The following is a 13,980-nucleotide window of genomic DNA, read 5'->3' as shown; positions in this document are numbered from 1 at the left end:
ACATAGAAAGGTATGGCAGGCATAGTTTGGAGGAATATTAGTAAGTTAGAATGTCTGTTATGTACTAAATAAAAGACTATACTCAAACCTTCTGTGCCATACTGTATGTGAAGAGCCTGTTGTTCATTTTAATCCCATTAACCCATACAGCAAGTCATCTTCTCTTAAAAAGAGCAAAGGAACTGAACTCCAATGTTGCACAACTTAGATCTATGCAGAGGTAGATGGATCTGCCAAGAGCAGATGTGTTATACCCAAGGAACACACCTGAGTTTCGTTTTAAGTGTGTGCACCTACTTATTCTGTACTGATGTTTCATTGTATAAAACAGCAGTATACACACATACTGAATGCAAAAAGTGAATGGTAAACACTAGAAGTTTAGTAAGATTTTTTAAAGTAAAATGGTGCAAGTACAAGCAACAAACCTCAAGAGAGTGTTTATAACATATGTCATATGTATAAAGAGACAATTACAAGATTAGCTTGTGATTGCATGACCCACCTCTTATCTGTTGATAATACTTCAGTGGGATTATTACCTCACACTGCTTACATAATTTAGACTTGCCAGACCTATGTGGAGTGAAACGTAGGATGATTGTATCCCACAAGCCAGGAACCTTGGTCTTTTATGTCCAGGTTCCATTCAAATCCAAAACACTTGGTCTGAATTGTGGGTCCCTCAAACAACAGAAATCCAATCAAGTCTACAGCAATTGCATCAATTCCACACCCTTACTTTTCATTAAGAGTTTCTTCACTGATATGGGAGGAGTCACGAGACTTAACCACTGATATTCCTCATATTCTGTTCTAGATGCTAGAATCTCTTCTAAACACTCACTAGAATAGATCAGTTTCACCCTTGAAGTATTGACCTGGAGAGAAACTTGTAGAGTACTGTTGCTAAAAGTAAACCTACTCAATATAGTTTCTTACTCTTGACCAATTTTACTCCATTGTTTATATTTGCATAAATTAATAAGTCCTTAGAAATTCTTCTGTGTGTCATAAAAGGCCCTAAAACTTTTGACAATTATTATCTTCATCAAGTCAAAACATCTCTTGTTCCATATTTTAGTTTTAGACAAGTACAAAAAATTTTGATCCCTTAATTAAATATCCACTTACTGTACCTTGTTTTCAGTGTACTCTTAAGGTGATTTGGAAAACAGATTAATTAAAAACCATTAAAAGGCAGCAAAGACACATCCTTACTTCTGCCAGCAGGCCGCATGCATTACATGACCACAGCTCCCTGTGTGGGTCCCACAAGGTAAGTCAGGGTGCATGAAGAGAGGATCTAGTGTATCTAGAAACACACAGCAGAAAAATTATGGAATGAACAGTAATGTAACTTCCCATCAGTATGAACAGAAATCAACAATAATATATACAGAACATGAACCTTCAGATCTTATTTTCCTACAGTTTGCACAGTCATACTAAAGCTTCACTTGGCTAACTTTTCCAGACCAATCATGCAGCAGAGCAATGACAAGAAATACCCATTTAAACTACTGAAGGTTCTCCATATAAAGAAAAAGATGTCAAATTTCAAATTGGTTAGGAAGAAAAAAGGGTGCTTCTGTACTGGAACAGATCTGTGGTTGGATTCACTGTCACTGAAGCTTTTACTTTATTTTTAAATGAAAATGAAACTACTAAGGACAAGTAGGATGAATAATTTATCCAACTAATCCCACATATTTTCAAAACACTAACACAAAAAGCACTGCTGAATAACAAAAATCAAGTCTGTCTTTTACTAATCTTGCACAATCCTAAACAATAGAAATATTATGAGAATATACTGATGTCTTTGTGTTGTATGTGCACCCAAAGTGGGATCCCACTTTCACTTTCTAAATAATACTGAACAACAGCAGTCCTTCATGCCTCATCTGGGGGACTGTTCATGATTTTGAACAAACACACTTGTATCTAACAAACTTGTATCTAACAAACTGAAAGATAAAAATAACCTAACTTGCACTGTCTGTTTGGCAGCAGCTGAAGCTGCCCTAAGTTAAATGGAGACTAAAATAAGAAAGTAAACCTTGGCATAACACTGAATTGCCACTATCTGCACTTCTGCTGGGGGAACAAGCATTTTTACATTTATTTAGATCTTGAAAGAAAAAAACTCTTAGAGGATTCCTGGTAACTGATCAGCAGCAGAGGACCGTGCATTATAAGTACGATAAACAATGCCCAAAAACAGCCTCAGAAAAAGGAACTCCATTCCCTTCTTTTTTCAATTATTTCAATAGCTCAACATGCCACTACAGAAAATATACAAGTGTATCTTGTAGGATTTAATCTGTACTTCAGAGTACCACAGAAAAAAAGAAATGTAACTAGTATATGACCTAGATAAAAAAAATCCACACAACTGTCTCAAAAATGCCATTACCAGTAGTTTGCTGATAAAGAAAAATGGATCAATCAGGATTCTGAAGGAGTTTGTTCTAGGCCTATGACAATTCAGTACTTTTTAATGACCCAGAGGAAAAAAACCAAAATATCTTATTAGTGAAACAGCTTGGAAGAGGTTTACAAGCATGATAAAAAATAGAGTAATACCACGGAGAAATATGAAAAATATTATAAACTTTCCTCTGGTAACAATCAAGAGTTTGATTGCTTCTGAACTAAAGCATGAATAATGAACTGCACAAACATAATTTAAAGCTATTTTCTACATATTAGTGTCAATAAAAAAAAAAAAATAGGACATAGCATTCATTTTGATCTATAAGCTGACCACAAACCACAAAAAACCACCCCCACATCTGAAAATAAGAAGGAATTTAATTTACAAGTTGTGACAGCATCTTTCTTGAAACGTTACTAACTTCGCTTTTCAAAAAGAGAACAAAAATGTCGGTGAATGCTTAGGTTCTCCCATATCCTTGTATTTATTTTCTTCTTTCCCTTAAGTAACAGACCTAAATTTCCATCATGTTTAGTCAGCTGCTACTTACAAAAGAAATTCTGCTGGGCTTTGTGTTCCCTGCTACCAATATGCTATTACACAAATGTAACTCTTGTGATTGCATAACTTTCTTGTATTCAATTTTTTGTTCACTCATCAGATGATGTCATGTGATCCTTGCTTAGATTTTTATCATTCTTTATATTGCTGTTTTTATTATTTCCTGGACATATAAGAGGAAAAAATATCCAAACCAAACCAAACACCCTAACCCTTTTCAGGTTGGCATACTGGCCTCTGATAACATTCATTTATTTCCTCCATATTGGGAAAATTTGCACTTGTTCTTGAATAAACAGAACTGTAAACAGTCTTAGCTTTTCTCCAAACTAACTACTCTCACTAAATCTACATGTTTTATTAAGTCTTGTGAGATCAAAGCATTTTCTGATTTCCCTCACCAACAAACCTAAATCTTCATATACTTCTCATTTAAATTTGACATGAATTTTAAAGCAATTTATAAGTTTGCATCCATTTTTCTTAAGTACAGTAAGCCAATTAGCAACCTGATCAAAGAAAAGAGTTTAGTTGTTGAAGGAGTTTGGGCTCCAGGTACAGAAGTGCTTTTACTATAAGAGAAGAAAAAATCTCATACCTCCTGAGAGTTCAAGAATTCTGCTCCTATTCTGAGTTAAGGCAGTTGACTTCTGCACACAGGCAGATAATACCATGGCAGCACTTTCCAACTTTACTTCCTGTTCCTCCTGACAAAGAATACAGGTCAAAACTTCCTTCTCAATGACAGATGGACCTCGTTTGGGACCCAAAGCAATTCTGGAGTAATCAATTGCTGAAGAGGTGCTGTAAGACCAGAAGGGACAAAGATATAAAATAACCAGCTGGATTTTCTAAATGAACTGAGTTCTTCCTGACATCTAACAAGGTCATAGACTACAAGTATGTCTGTTTTCTCTTACCTTTCTTCTTCCATAATAGCATCATCTTTCCCCTGGGCCTCCAGTGTGTTTTCATACAGGAGCTTGTGGGTTTCAATGAAATTCCTCTGCAGGGCAGACATCTGGGCCATTATCTTCTGACGGTGCAACCTCGCTGCTTCTGCCTTTCTCTTCCGCTCAGCTTTCTCTTTATCCTGAGTGCTCTGTGTCTTACAGTAAGAGAATAAAGATTTTTTTTTTTAATGTTCTTAGGCAACTAAGAACATCAAAAACTGAGAAAGCTCTTTCCCCAGTACAGGCATTCTAACCACCAACATCAAATTCCCTTAACTAACAACACTTTAATGAGGGGAAAAAAGTTAACTGCTATCTGAAACAGAAATGAACAGAACTCAAATCTTTACATGTTGACTGGACAGGCTTTTGTGGTCTAGAAAAGGTCACTACTACAATCCCTAGTCCAAAGATAAGATCAAAAATCTCTGAGTCATTTCAATTAGGTACTTGTCTGTTCTTAAGAAATTTTAATGAGGTGTACATCAAAGTTTTCTCCAGAGTTCTGTTATTCTCCCCATAAGTGAAACCCTACTGAGTATTCAGTATCTTCCTTACAGAAATTGAAGAAAATTTCATCTTGAACTGCCTATGCATGACACAACAAAATGTGTCAGCATTTTATACATCTGTCTACTGTATTTTCATTATTCTTTATGGTACACTGGAAAGCTATTGTTCTTCCATTTACTCTTTACTACAACATTTACTCTTGTATCATATTCTCAGAAACCATAAAAAAAGAATTTCTATGCTTTAGAAATCCAGAATTCAAAAAACACAGATAGACTTTATTAAAACACATAGAACCTAACTCTTCCTATCCAATTACTTAAGGGACAAATGTAACGTTATACACAAGGTTTCCATTCACAGTACCATGACTTTTCCAGGAAATCAAACAACTTGCTCCACAAGCAGAACTGAAAGAGATTAATTTCTTATGGACTACTGTATTTTGTTTGGTACCTTACAAATCCCATATGACACCTGCCTGAAAAATGAGACATGGCATATGCTGTGTGGTAAGTTTAGAGCCAGGCATGCAATGACCAGCCAAGAGATTGCTTGGCAGCAAGCTAAAGCCAAACAAAGCGTCTAAGAGCAAACCAGTCTGTCTTCACCTACTGCCTAAGGATAATCAGATTCTTCTGTTCTGTTCGAATGTCAATTGAAAACAGAGCCACTCCTTAGGACTGAAGTCATCTTTGAAATCTCCATTTCATTGTGTCATTTGACCACTAGATTCAGAAGTTATTTTGAGGGAAGGGCGAAGAAACTGCCAGTCAGAATAATTGCTTATGGCTCATGCATTTATACAATCAGGACAAAGGACATTAATCTCTTGACAGATAACATAAACTACAAGACATCATCTAAAGTGGATTTGCATTTCTAATTATTGTGCAGTGACAGTATAAAAAAAAGGTGGTCAATTCACAAAGACAAGAAATGGAAAGATGAGCACAGATTATTTCCTTCAGCCCCGTCAATTGCTTCATTTAACTCAGAAGTACAGCCTCTCACAATAGCTGCTAACAATTCCATGAAAAATGTTTAGCACAAATTTCATGTACTAAAAATATTAATCTTGGAAACTAAATCCTAGCTGTACACAACATATCACAGATCAGTTTTTTGAAAAATTATCATTTTAGGCAACAATAAATTTAGACACATCACTGAAAATAGCTATTCAAAACATTTAAATACAAGGCTTCTACTGAAGCTTTATTTTTATTATTACCTCATCACCTTTTGTAGCTTCTGAGCCTGATGCAGCTCCTACTGTTGCCAAACTAGACTTTTCTCTCAATCTCTTCACCATGTCAAACATCTAAAAACAGAAACACAGATGTTAAAAATAAAACACAATTTGGCTCTTATAACAATGTAAATTAATACATTTCCAATGTTACGATATATAAGCACTGCAACAGGCTGCCCAGAGAATTTGTGGATGCTGGAAGTGTTCAAGTCCAGCCTGGACTTGTAGGCACTCTGGTCTGTTGGAAGGTGTCCCTACCCATGGCAGAAGCTTTGAGCTACATTACTTTTAAGGTCCCTTCCAACTCAATCCATTCTATGATGGACAGGATTAAAACTCTTGGTATTTCGTTTCACATTATTTTCAGATTTTCAAATGGATTCAACTACTCAAAACTCCTAAATAACAGAAAAACCCAAGACTCTATGTGAACTCCCAGAACACTGCCTTACTCATTGTTTGCTGTTACTGTGCAACAGATATATAAGGAATGTGTGTAAAAATGTCATTACTGGAATGAGTTACCTAAGCAAAAACTGATCCAATACTTCATAGTACAAGCAGCAAGTACAATGCTGCAACAGATTAAACTTCTCAAGAAATCACTGCAGCTGTAAACGGATTATATGTAGGAACTGCATATAGGAATCATAACATCTTGCACATTAACGTTCTACACAACTGAAATCAGCTTGTACTTATCTCTCCTTTGTGTACCTGCAGTATCCAATTGACTGTGTCCTTCTGTGCCTCTAACTGGGGAACTCTCTTCAATTTCTCCACAAGCATTAACACGTTCACAGCATTCAAGGCTGAGCTTCCCATTCCTTTACAAAGTGAAAAATAGAAAAGGGCATTCAGGGAAAAAAAAGGCCTAACATTTTAATGTACTTACAGCCATGGACATGCCTTTAAACATTGCTGACTATACAATACACATACATGAACACAAACTGTGTAGTTACATTTTGGTTACAGTTTCATCTGTTTATTCCAGTTATATATAGTATAATTTATCCCCTTGTAGACCAATTATTTCTGCTTTAGAAAATCTTTGCTTAATGTCTGCTTAAAAAAGAATCGCCTTTCACTTCAGGAGGAAGCAGTAAAGCTCTTTAGAGCTTACCTATGTTTGCTAACAGCTTAGTGTGTACACGTTTACTTCTAATCACAAAAGCTATTGTAATTACAGTAATTATTTTCTTCCTCACAACTTGGTGAGACTCCATGGTATTCTAGGCTCTTCTCTAACAAAAGAATGCTTTAAAATGGAGACCATTCTGTTCAATGATATTTCTTTTGCAGCACTTACCATACAGAATTAATTTTAAATTTTTAGTAGGGAGACAAATACGTTGCTAAAGAAACTATCTTTTAATGAACTGTGTCTCGATAAGAGCTTTGTTACAAAAATACTGATTATTTTTGCATCCCTTTCATGTAAATCAGGATTTGATTTTTCTGGTTATGCAAAATTAAAGCTAGCAAAGCATTCTCTAGCATCTCAGTTATAATTATTACTTCTATTGTATTCCTACAGTTGACATGAAGCTTCTTAACACTTTCAGTATGATGACACTTCTTTCTCAACAATAAGCAAAAAATTAAAAATAAAGTGCATTGGGAGTGATTTTCAAACACAAAATTTTTAAAGAACTAAATAAAGGGATTTCAGTAGTTTTATGTATTTATTCTTGTAGAAGGTATTTGAAATATACATAGATATGATGTTTAGGAACATGGTTTAGTGGTGCACTTGGCAGTGCTGACTTAACATTTGGACTCAATGATCTTGGAGGCCTTTTCCAATATGAACAATTCTATGATTCTATGACTTCACAATTCTTATCTCTGTTGCATCTCACAAATGACAGTTATGTTTAACTTGATAACAGATTTTAAAAATTTATTTTTACACAGTGAAGCAGAAGCTCTAGAGAAGATGGAAGATTATTTAGAAAATGCAGATTCCAACTCCCACAGAGTAGTCCTGAATGTAATATTAAGAAATGCTCAATAGAGAGAAAAGGGTACAATCCAGAGCCACTACATTCTGTTTCTATTTTCATTACCATAGTAAAAGACTAACTTCCAAGCAAATCACTAATTGTACAGCTCGAGAGAACCAAAGATGGACACAGTTCACTTAAATCCACTGCCATTTTTCAAAGAGTTCTTAGTTTCCATTTCAATGCAGTTCTTGTGAAGGAAAAACCACTTTCAATTATGTAACACTAGAACTACTTTTCATTTCTTTCCCAGGAAGAGAAGCATATATCCTCTTCAATCCACCTGACAACTGGGAACAGAGGAAGCTAGTCCAAACCTGGTTTCCTAATTATTAAAAAAGTTAAATTACCAAGTTTTAATTATATAGCATAAAATAAAACCTTTCTGACTAAATCACTGAATAATTTCTTCTAGTTTATTTGAGTCCTTAAAAGATCAAGTTAGTCTAATTTACTCTGTGGTTTAAAGAAAATGAAACATACGTGTTGCTTTGTGATAAAAATCAAAGGTTACTTCTTCTTCAGGAGACTTCTGTAACTGCTGCTTCTCTTCTAGTAACCCTAAAGAAAGAAGATGAAGAACCTGAAAAAAAGAAAAATAGTAAGTCTCATTCAATGTTTAAGATATGGAAAACTGGCATAAAAGATTAGGATGCTTAATACGGTTCTGTATTACATAATGATAAAACACATGAAAATACAGAGGTCATACATGGAAAGTGAAATAAAAAAAGCACAATGCAAATTTACTGCATATTAGTTGCACTAAAATTCATCAGCTTGCACATGCTTTTATATTAGTAATATGTGAAATCTTGTCCGTCTGCTGATACGAAATCTGTACTTTCTAATTCCATAACCCAAAGATTAGCAGGATTGGCAAGGCAATTAAACAATCTATACATTCTAACAAAACTGATTAATTCAGACTGTCTATAATTTCAGGTCCTAATTCTATAAATGTTAAAAAAAACAACCCTGCTAAAATAAACAAACAAAAAATCGCCTCCAAAGAACATCTCAACAATGTTTTAAAAGACTCAAGCCACTGCAGTAAAATTAAATGTTTAAATACTTACAAAAATTCTATTATTTCATGACTGAGGCCCCAAAGAGGCCTCACGTATTTGGAGACTCTGCAGCTCAAAAAATGAAGGAATTCCAATTATCAAACAGTTACTCATTAACTTGCAGTAAAAATATGAGGCAGGGAGGATTACATATTGAAACAGCTTCAGCAATGAGGCCACACAGGGAGGAAAGTAAAATAGAAAACTTTAATACTGTTATGCATCATGTTTCTATTTTACAGGAGAGAGATAATTAATAATAAAAATATTTTCTTTGCCAGTAAGATTTATAAAAACAGGTTTGAGGACAAAATAATTCCAAGTTAATCTTTACATATTTTGGTCTTCTCATAAGCAGTGAGCACAAGAAGGACCATGGGAAGATGACCAAGGCTCACCCTACCATTTGGACCATGGCCTCAGTCCACAAGTGGGTTTCCAGCTCCACTGCCCGCTGCAGGAGGGTGCGCAGGATGTGCATCATGACATCGCAGTTCAGAATCCTCACCACGTTGCTGAACGCGGGACTGAAGTCTGGAGGAGGAGGTGGTGGCAGTGCTAGGAAACAGGTGTGCAAACATATCAATGAACTGACATCCCACCCAGAAGTAGACAGCACAAACATATTAATTTCAGTGAAAGAAAAACTGGACCTTTAAATGAGTAAAACCATGATCAAACACGATTGTGTGCCTAAGTCAACTTTCACCTTTGGCAAAACTAGAGTACTTTTAGTAAGTCCTTACATAAAAAACATGTACAAGCTAAGTTAATCAATCACAAGTATTAGTTACATCTGTAAACACAAATTTTTAACACACTGAACTGCCTGATTTATGTCTCACTATTAAATATACAGTTTGTGCTTTGCAACAGATAAAAGGTTTTCAAGTAATTAAACAAAACTGAGGAGTGAAGTTTCCAGACTGTAGTGTCCCACACCACAATATTACATCCATGGAGCTCTAAATTTTTTCTGCTACTGGCATTCCAGTCATTTCTGGTCATGTACATTTGCTGACTTAATACTGGAACTCTGATGTGGAATCTTGGCATCTACTGACAGCACCTCATTTAATGCCACAGAATCTCCCTACCAGGAACCACTGACTCCAGTCTTCTTCAGGTACCTGGATGCCTATTTTCAGATTGCCTTTTTTCAGAGGACTTCTGGGAATGCAGTGTTCCTGAAACCACCATTCTTTAGACAATTTTGGCTGAATGAAGTTACTGACAAAGACAACATAGCCACATAAAAGAATACACAGGAAGTACTTGCAACAATAAATGCAGCCTCAGGAGAACACAAATCAGGGTAAACAGAGACCTTGGTATTTTGGAACCGTACTGTCCCATTACATGAGTCTCTGACAATTACATCTAAATAACCACATTTTTTTAAATTTCCACAAAATAATTCCCCTGATAACATTTTAAGCTGCCAGACTGAAAGGGGAAGGAGCAAAGTTGAGTTTATTAGATTGTTCACTGTATTTATTTGTTCAGCTTATCATGTCTTCCTCAAATCAACTCAATTAAATGCTTGTGACTTGAATGGGTAAATGTAAACACAAAAGGGAAATAATATTTGCGTTACAATAGAAACACATTTGTTTTATGTATTCATAGCTTATAAAAAAATTCTTTCTAAAAGTTAAGTCTCATTCTCATATTACAGAATGGATATGAGCATCATTTCCTGTGGCAACCTTCTCTACATGCCACTATTACGTCTCAATATTGTCTAAAGAAACTGCTCACAAAAAACACCACAACTTTTGCCTCTTAGTTACTCCACCATAAAATTTCTGAGTTCATGGGTTTGTCAGTAGGTACAGTGCCATGTCTATTTCCCTAAACGTAAACTAAAAATTCCAGAATTCCTGTCCATGATAAAGAAAAAACCAAAAAAAAATCCAGGTGCTAATTAATGACAATTACTACAAATCACAACAAATTTAATATGAACTCACCTATCCACTGTGAAGGCACAAGACATCTCCCAAAGCTCAGTATATATATACAACTACATATACTACCAATTAGCACATTTGTTGAATCATCAATTTTAGAATTTTACCTTCATCTCTGTTTTCTTGTTTTCTTCTTTTCTTTTGTGTATGTTCAGCCTACAGAAAAAGGAGTGTTGCTGTATCAGCACCTCTATAGAAGTACACAATCATGAGATTAATGAAATTATGAGAAATCCTACACTAGAAATATGATGAGATACATAGAGATACCAGTAAATTCCTGGTTGTGAACTAGACTTTTGTCTGAAACATGTTTAACATTATGTTTTGAATTTAAATTTGTAGTAAAGCTAAATAATTGGACATATTTGCTTCCTCAGTAAGAGCTACAAAAACAAAATTTGGGGGTTCCCAGTACAAAGGTAATTCTTATCACATTTTGATCTCAGCATAGAGAGTTAACAGAATAAATACACAAGGTGCCGAAAAGGAAACGCAAATGCAAACCACACCATCTAAATTTGTATTGAAAACTTTAATTTCATGGAACATTTAGTTTCAAAGGTAGCTGCAGACACTCTTTACTGAACCAATTTCTTTAGATTGCATTAATTCAGCAAAATTCTTTAAATATTGGTAAGTATGTACTATTTTTTTAACCTTTTAGAGTGAATCTTACACGGCTTACCTTGCTGTGCTGGGTCTTAGTGTAGTGATAAAAGAACATGTTGAATTCCTTCAAACATTCATCTTTCAGTTCATAAACTCCATGACCAGAGACACCCGGTTTCCTTACAGAGAAATATTTCATAATACACAGATTATTAATATACATTCAGCACATCTTTAAAGGCAAACACAATTTGTTTTCTAAAGAAGCAGGAATTATAATGGCTGCTCACTAATTTATTAAAAGCAGAGAGCGAGCACAGTTGGGACCCTTAAATTTTCAATACAGGATTTACAGGAGTAAACAATTCAGCAGCAAAATATTTCTAGTCTATACCATCTAAAGCACACCGAATAGCCTCTAAAAATTCTTTTTAACTGTGTGGCTTAGAATTTCAGACATTGGATATTGCTGCATAAAATTCAATCCTTTCTTTAACCAAAGTATAAAACAAGTAATACTTGCTGCTTTCCAGCTGGTGAGATTTTTTTAACTGTTCATATAATTCCCCAAGTAAAATTCCCAGGTACACTTACAGTTGCTCTTAACTGAACATGAACAAGCAAACCACATGAAATTTAAAATAAGGTATACTAAAATAAGACATTTTTCTCACAAAAGTAGCAGACATTTGCACTGGTTTTGTTCAACTACAATCTATTGTTCTATACTTGCATATACACAAACATATATATTTATATATTAAATTAATTTCCAGTAAAAAGGGTAAGTTGCAGAAAATTAGTAACTAAGCAACATAACAATTACTAGATAGTGATTGTCAAAGGTACAATGACTTCTTAAATTTCTATCTTCGGGAAAAAAATGAACTTTCAAAGATTCTCCCACTTGGACTTGAGATTACTGAACTCCCAAGACTCCTCAACCCAAATTTGAAGAAAGAGGGTGGCAAAGGGAAAGAAACAGCAGCAGCGTAGGATATTCACACACTGTTCTTTCCTAAGCATATTTGCAAATATATTTACTTCAAGATAGCAAAATATAAGCTGAACAGAGACTGTCGTTCATACTGTTTAACCCAAATGTATTTAAGAAATTTTATTTCACTTTCAAGCTATTTATAAAACAACATTAAGAACTTACTTGAATGTAGCCACTTTATCAATTACATTCTCCAAGCCAGTTTCATTGCTCTCCTGGTAAAAAATTTAGTTTGGGATAAACATATAATGATTCAAGTATCTTCAGTATTATGCTATGTGTAACAAAACCAGACAAATTTAGATAATTCCCTAATTCATGAACTATTATCTTTTGCCCGCTGTTAATCAGAAAGCAGATATGGATAACTGGCATTTTCCAAGGAATATCAAAGAGACATAATACTTTCACTTAATAATGTAGAACTTCATTAATAACAGAGCTGATCTCTAGAAACAGGTCAATGCTTACCCAACCTTAACAAAGGGAATAAAAGAGGTTTAGATATTTTAAACAGTGACTGTGGACACTATGGTAATATTTAAGGCTATTTCATTTACAACAAAAATTTAGGGTTTTTGCATTGATTGCTGGCCCTGAACACTTCCAGACTATAAAATCTAATCCACATCCCTTGCCTTTGCTTCAATCTTCCACAATTGTAATGGGATGTCAAGAAGTCTTTGTTTTCAAATAGACATGAACAATACTTGACTTCAAATGGATCTGCACAGGTTTAAGTCATCAAAATTACAGGCTTAAATTTATCAGTGGTACACAGGCCAGAATGGAATCCAGCTCCATCACCCTACCGGGCCAAACCAGAAAATTTCACGTTTATTTTTGAACCTAGGAGAACTACAGTTGAATATTCTAGAAAAAATTCACCTCTTAAACAAAAAGCTTAATTCCCATACAAGTCTTTCCAGATCAGCCCATACTTGAATCTATGACATTTACCTTTACATCAGTAAGGTGTGTAAGCCTCTTTGGCATGCCATTTTGCAATTCTCAAACCAACATTTAAGCTTTATATTAGAAATGCTTCCATATAAGGATATGAAAGCTAAAGAAGAAAGACATAAAACAAGAAAAAGTAAATAAAAGAAAAAAAGTAAATAAATCAGGACTCACGTTTTCAGGCAAGGACTTGGTAATTGCACTGTGAGCCATTGGTTCAATGCACAACAGATGGATGATTTCTCTCATTATTACATCCTCTTTTGTCACATTACTGATTCCAGGCACATATCTTTCCCCTGTCAGAATGAACCAAAAGGAGAGGAATGGCAAATATGACAGGTATGAAGTGAAATTGAATTTTTCACCATAATGGTATTGCTGGGATGTTTCATTGTATAAGCTTGCATTTGTCAGAAGCCTGTCCCAAGTGTCTGAGTAAAAATGATTCTCAGCCTAGATTCCTAACAACATGGGTCGAGATGGACTCTCTTCATATTCTACTTTAACCTCAATTATGAAGCCATCTAACAGCTTTTTTCACTGTCCAACTCCTATTGTTTCCATCTCAAAAACAGCTGTGATACTGAATCATCTATTTAAAAGAGATATTCCTCAGTGTCCTCTCTATACT

The 13,980-nt window shown here is 34.8% G+C and overlaps 1 protein-coding gene across 2 annotated transcripts in view; it reads right to left on the bottom strand.

Annotated features, from left to right (window-relative positions):
• The window catches only part of UBR1 (ubiquitin protein ligase E3 component n-recognin 1), a 61,124-nt gene that overhangs the window by 18,808 nt on the left and 28,336 nt on the right, over positions 1 to 13,980 (bottom strand). For both annotated transcript variants that reach the window (XM_064713850.1, XM_064713852.1), the window contains exons 21-31: positions 13,521 to 13,645; positions 12,549 to 12,601; positions 11,463 to 11,565; positions 10,882 to 10,930; positions 9,205 to 9,359; positions 8,215 to 8,314; positions 6,440 to 6,549; positions 5,702 to 5,791; positions 3,922 to 4,109; positions 3,600 to 3,805; positions 1,222 to 1,315 (exon numbers count right to left, since the gene is read on the bottom strand). In XM_064713850.1, the coding sequence (XP_064569920.1) occupies positions 1,222 to 1,315; positions 3,600 to 3,805; positions 3,922 to 4,109; positions 5,702 to 5,791; positions 6,440 to 6,549; positions 8,215 to 8,314; positions 9,205 to 9,359; positions 10,882 to 10,930; positions 11,463 to 11,565; positions 12,549 to 12,601; positions 13,521 to 13,645 (1,273 nt within the window). The remainder of the gene's footprint in view (positions 1 to 1,221; positions 1,316 to 3,599; positions 3,806 to 3,921; positions 4,110 to 5,701; positions 5,792 to 6,439; positions 6,550 to 8,214; positions 8,315 to 9,204; positions 9,360 to 10,881; positions 10,931 to 11,462; positions 11,566 to 12,548; positions 12,602 to 13,520; positions 13,646 to 13,980) is intronic.

This window comes from Zonotrichia leucophrys, chromosome 5, assembly GCF_028769735.1.
Source record: "Zonotrichia leucophrys gambelii isolate GWCS_2022_RI chromosome 5, RI_Zleu_2.0, whole genome shotgun sequence".
Lineage (NCBI taxonomy): Eukaryota > Metazoa > Chordata > Aves > Passeriformes > Passerellidae > Zonotrichia > Zonotrichia leucophrys.
This window is presented reverse-complemented; position numbering and strand designations above follow the sequence as displayed.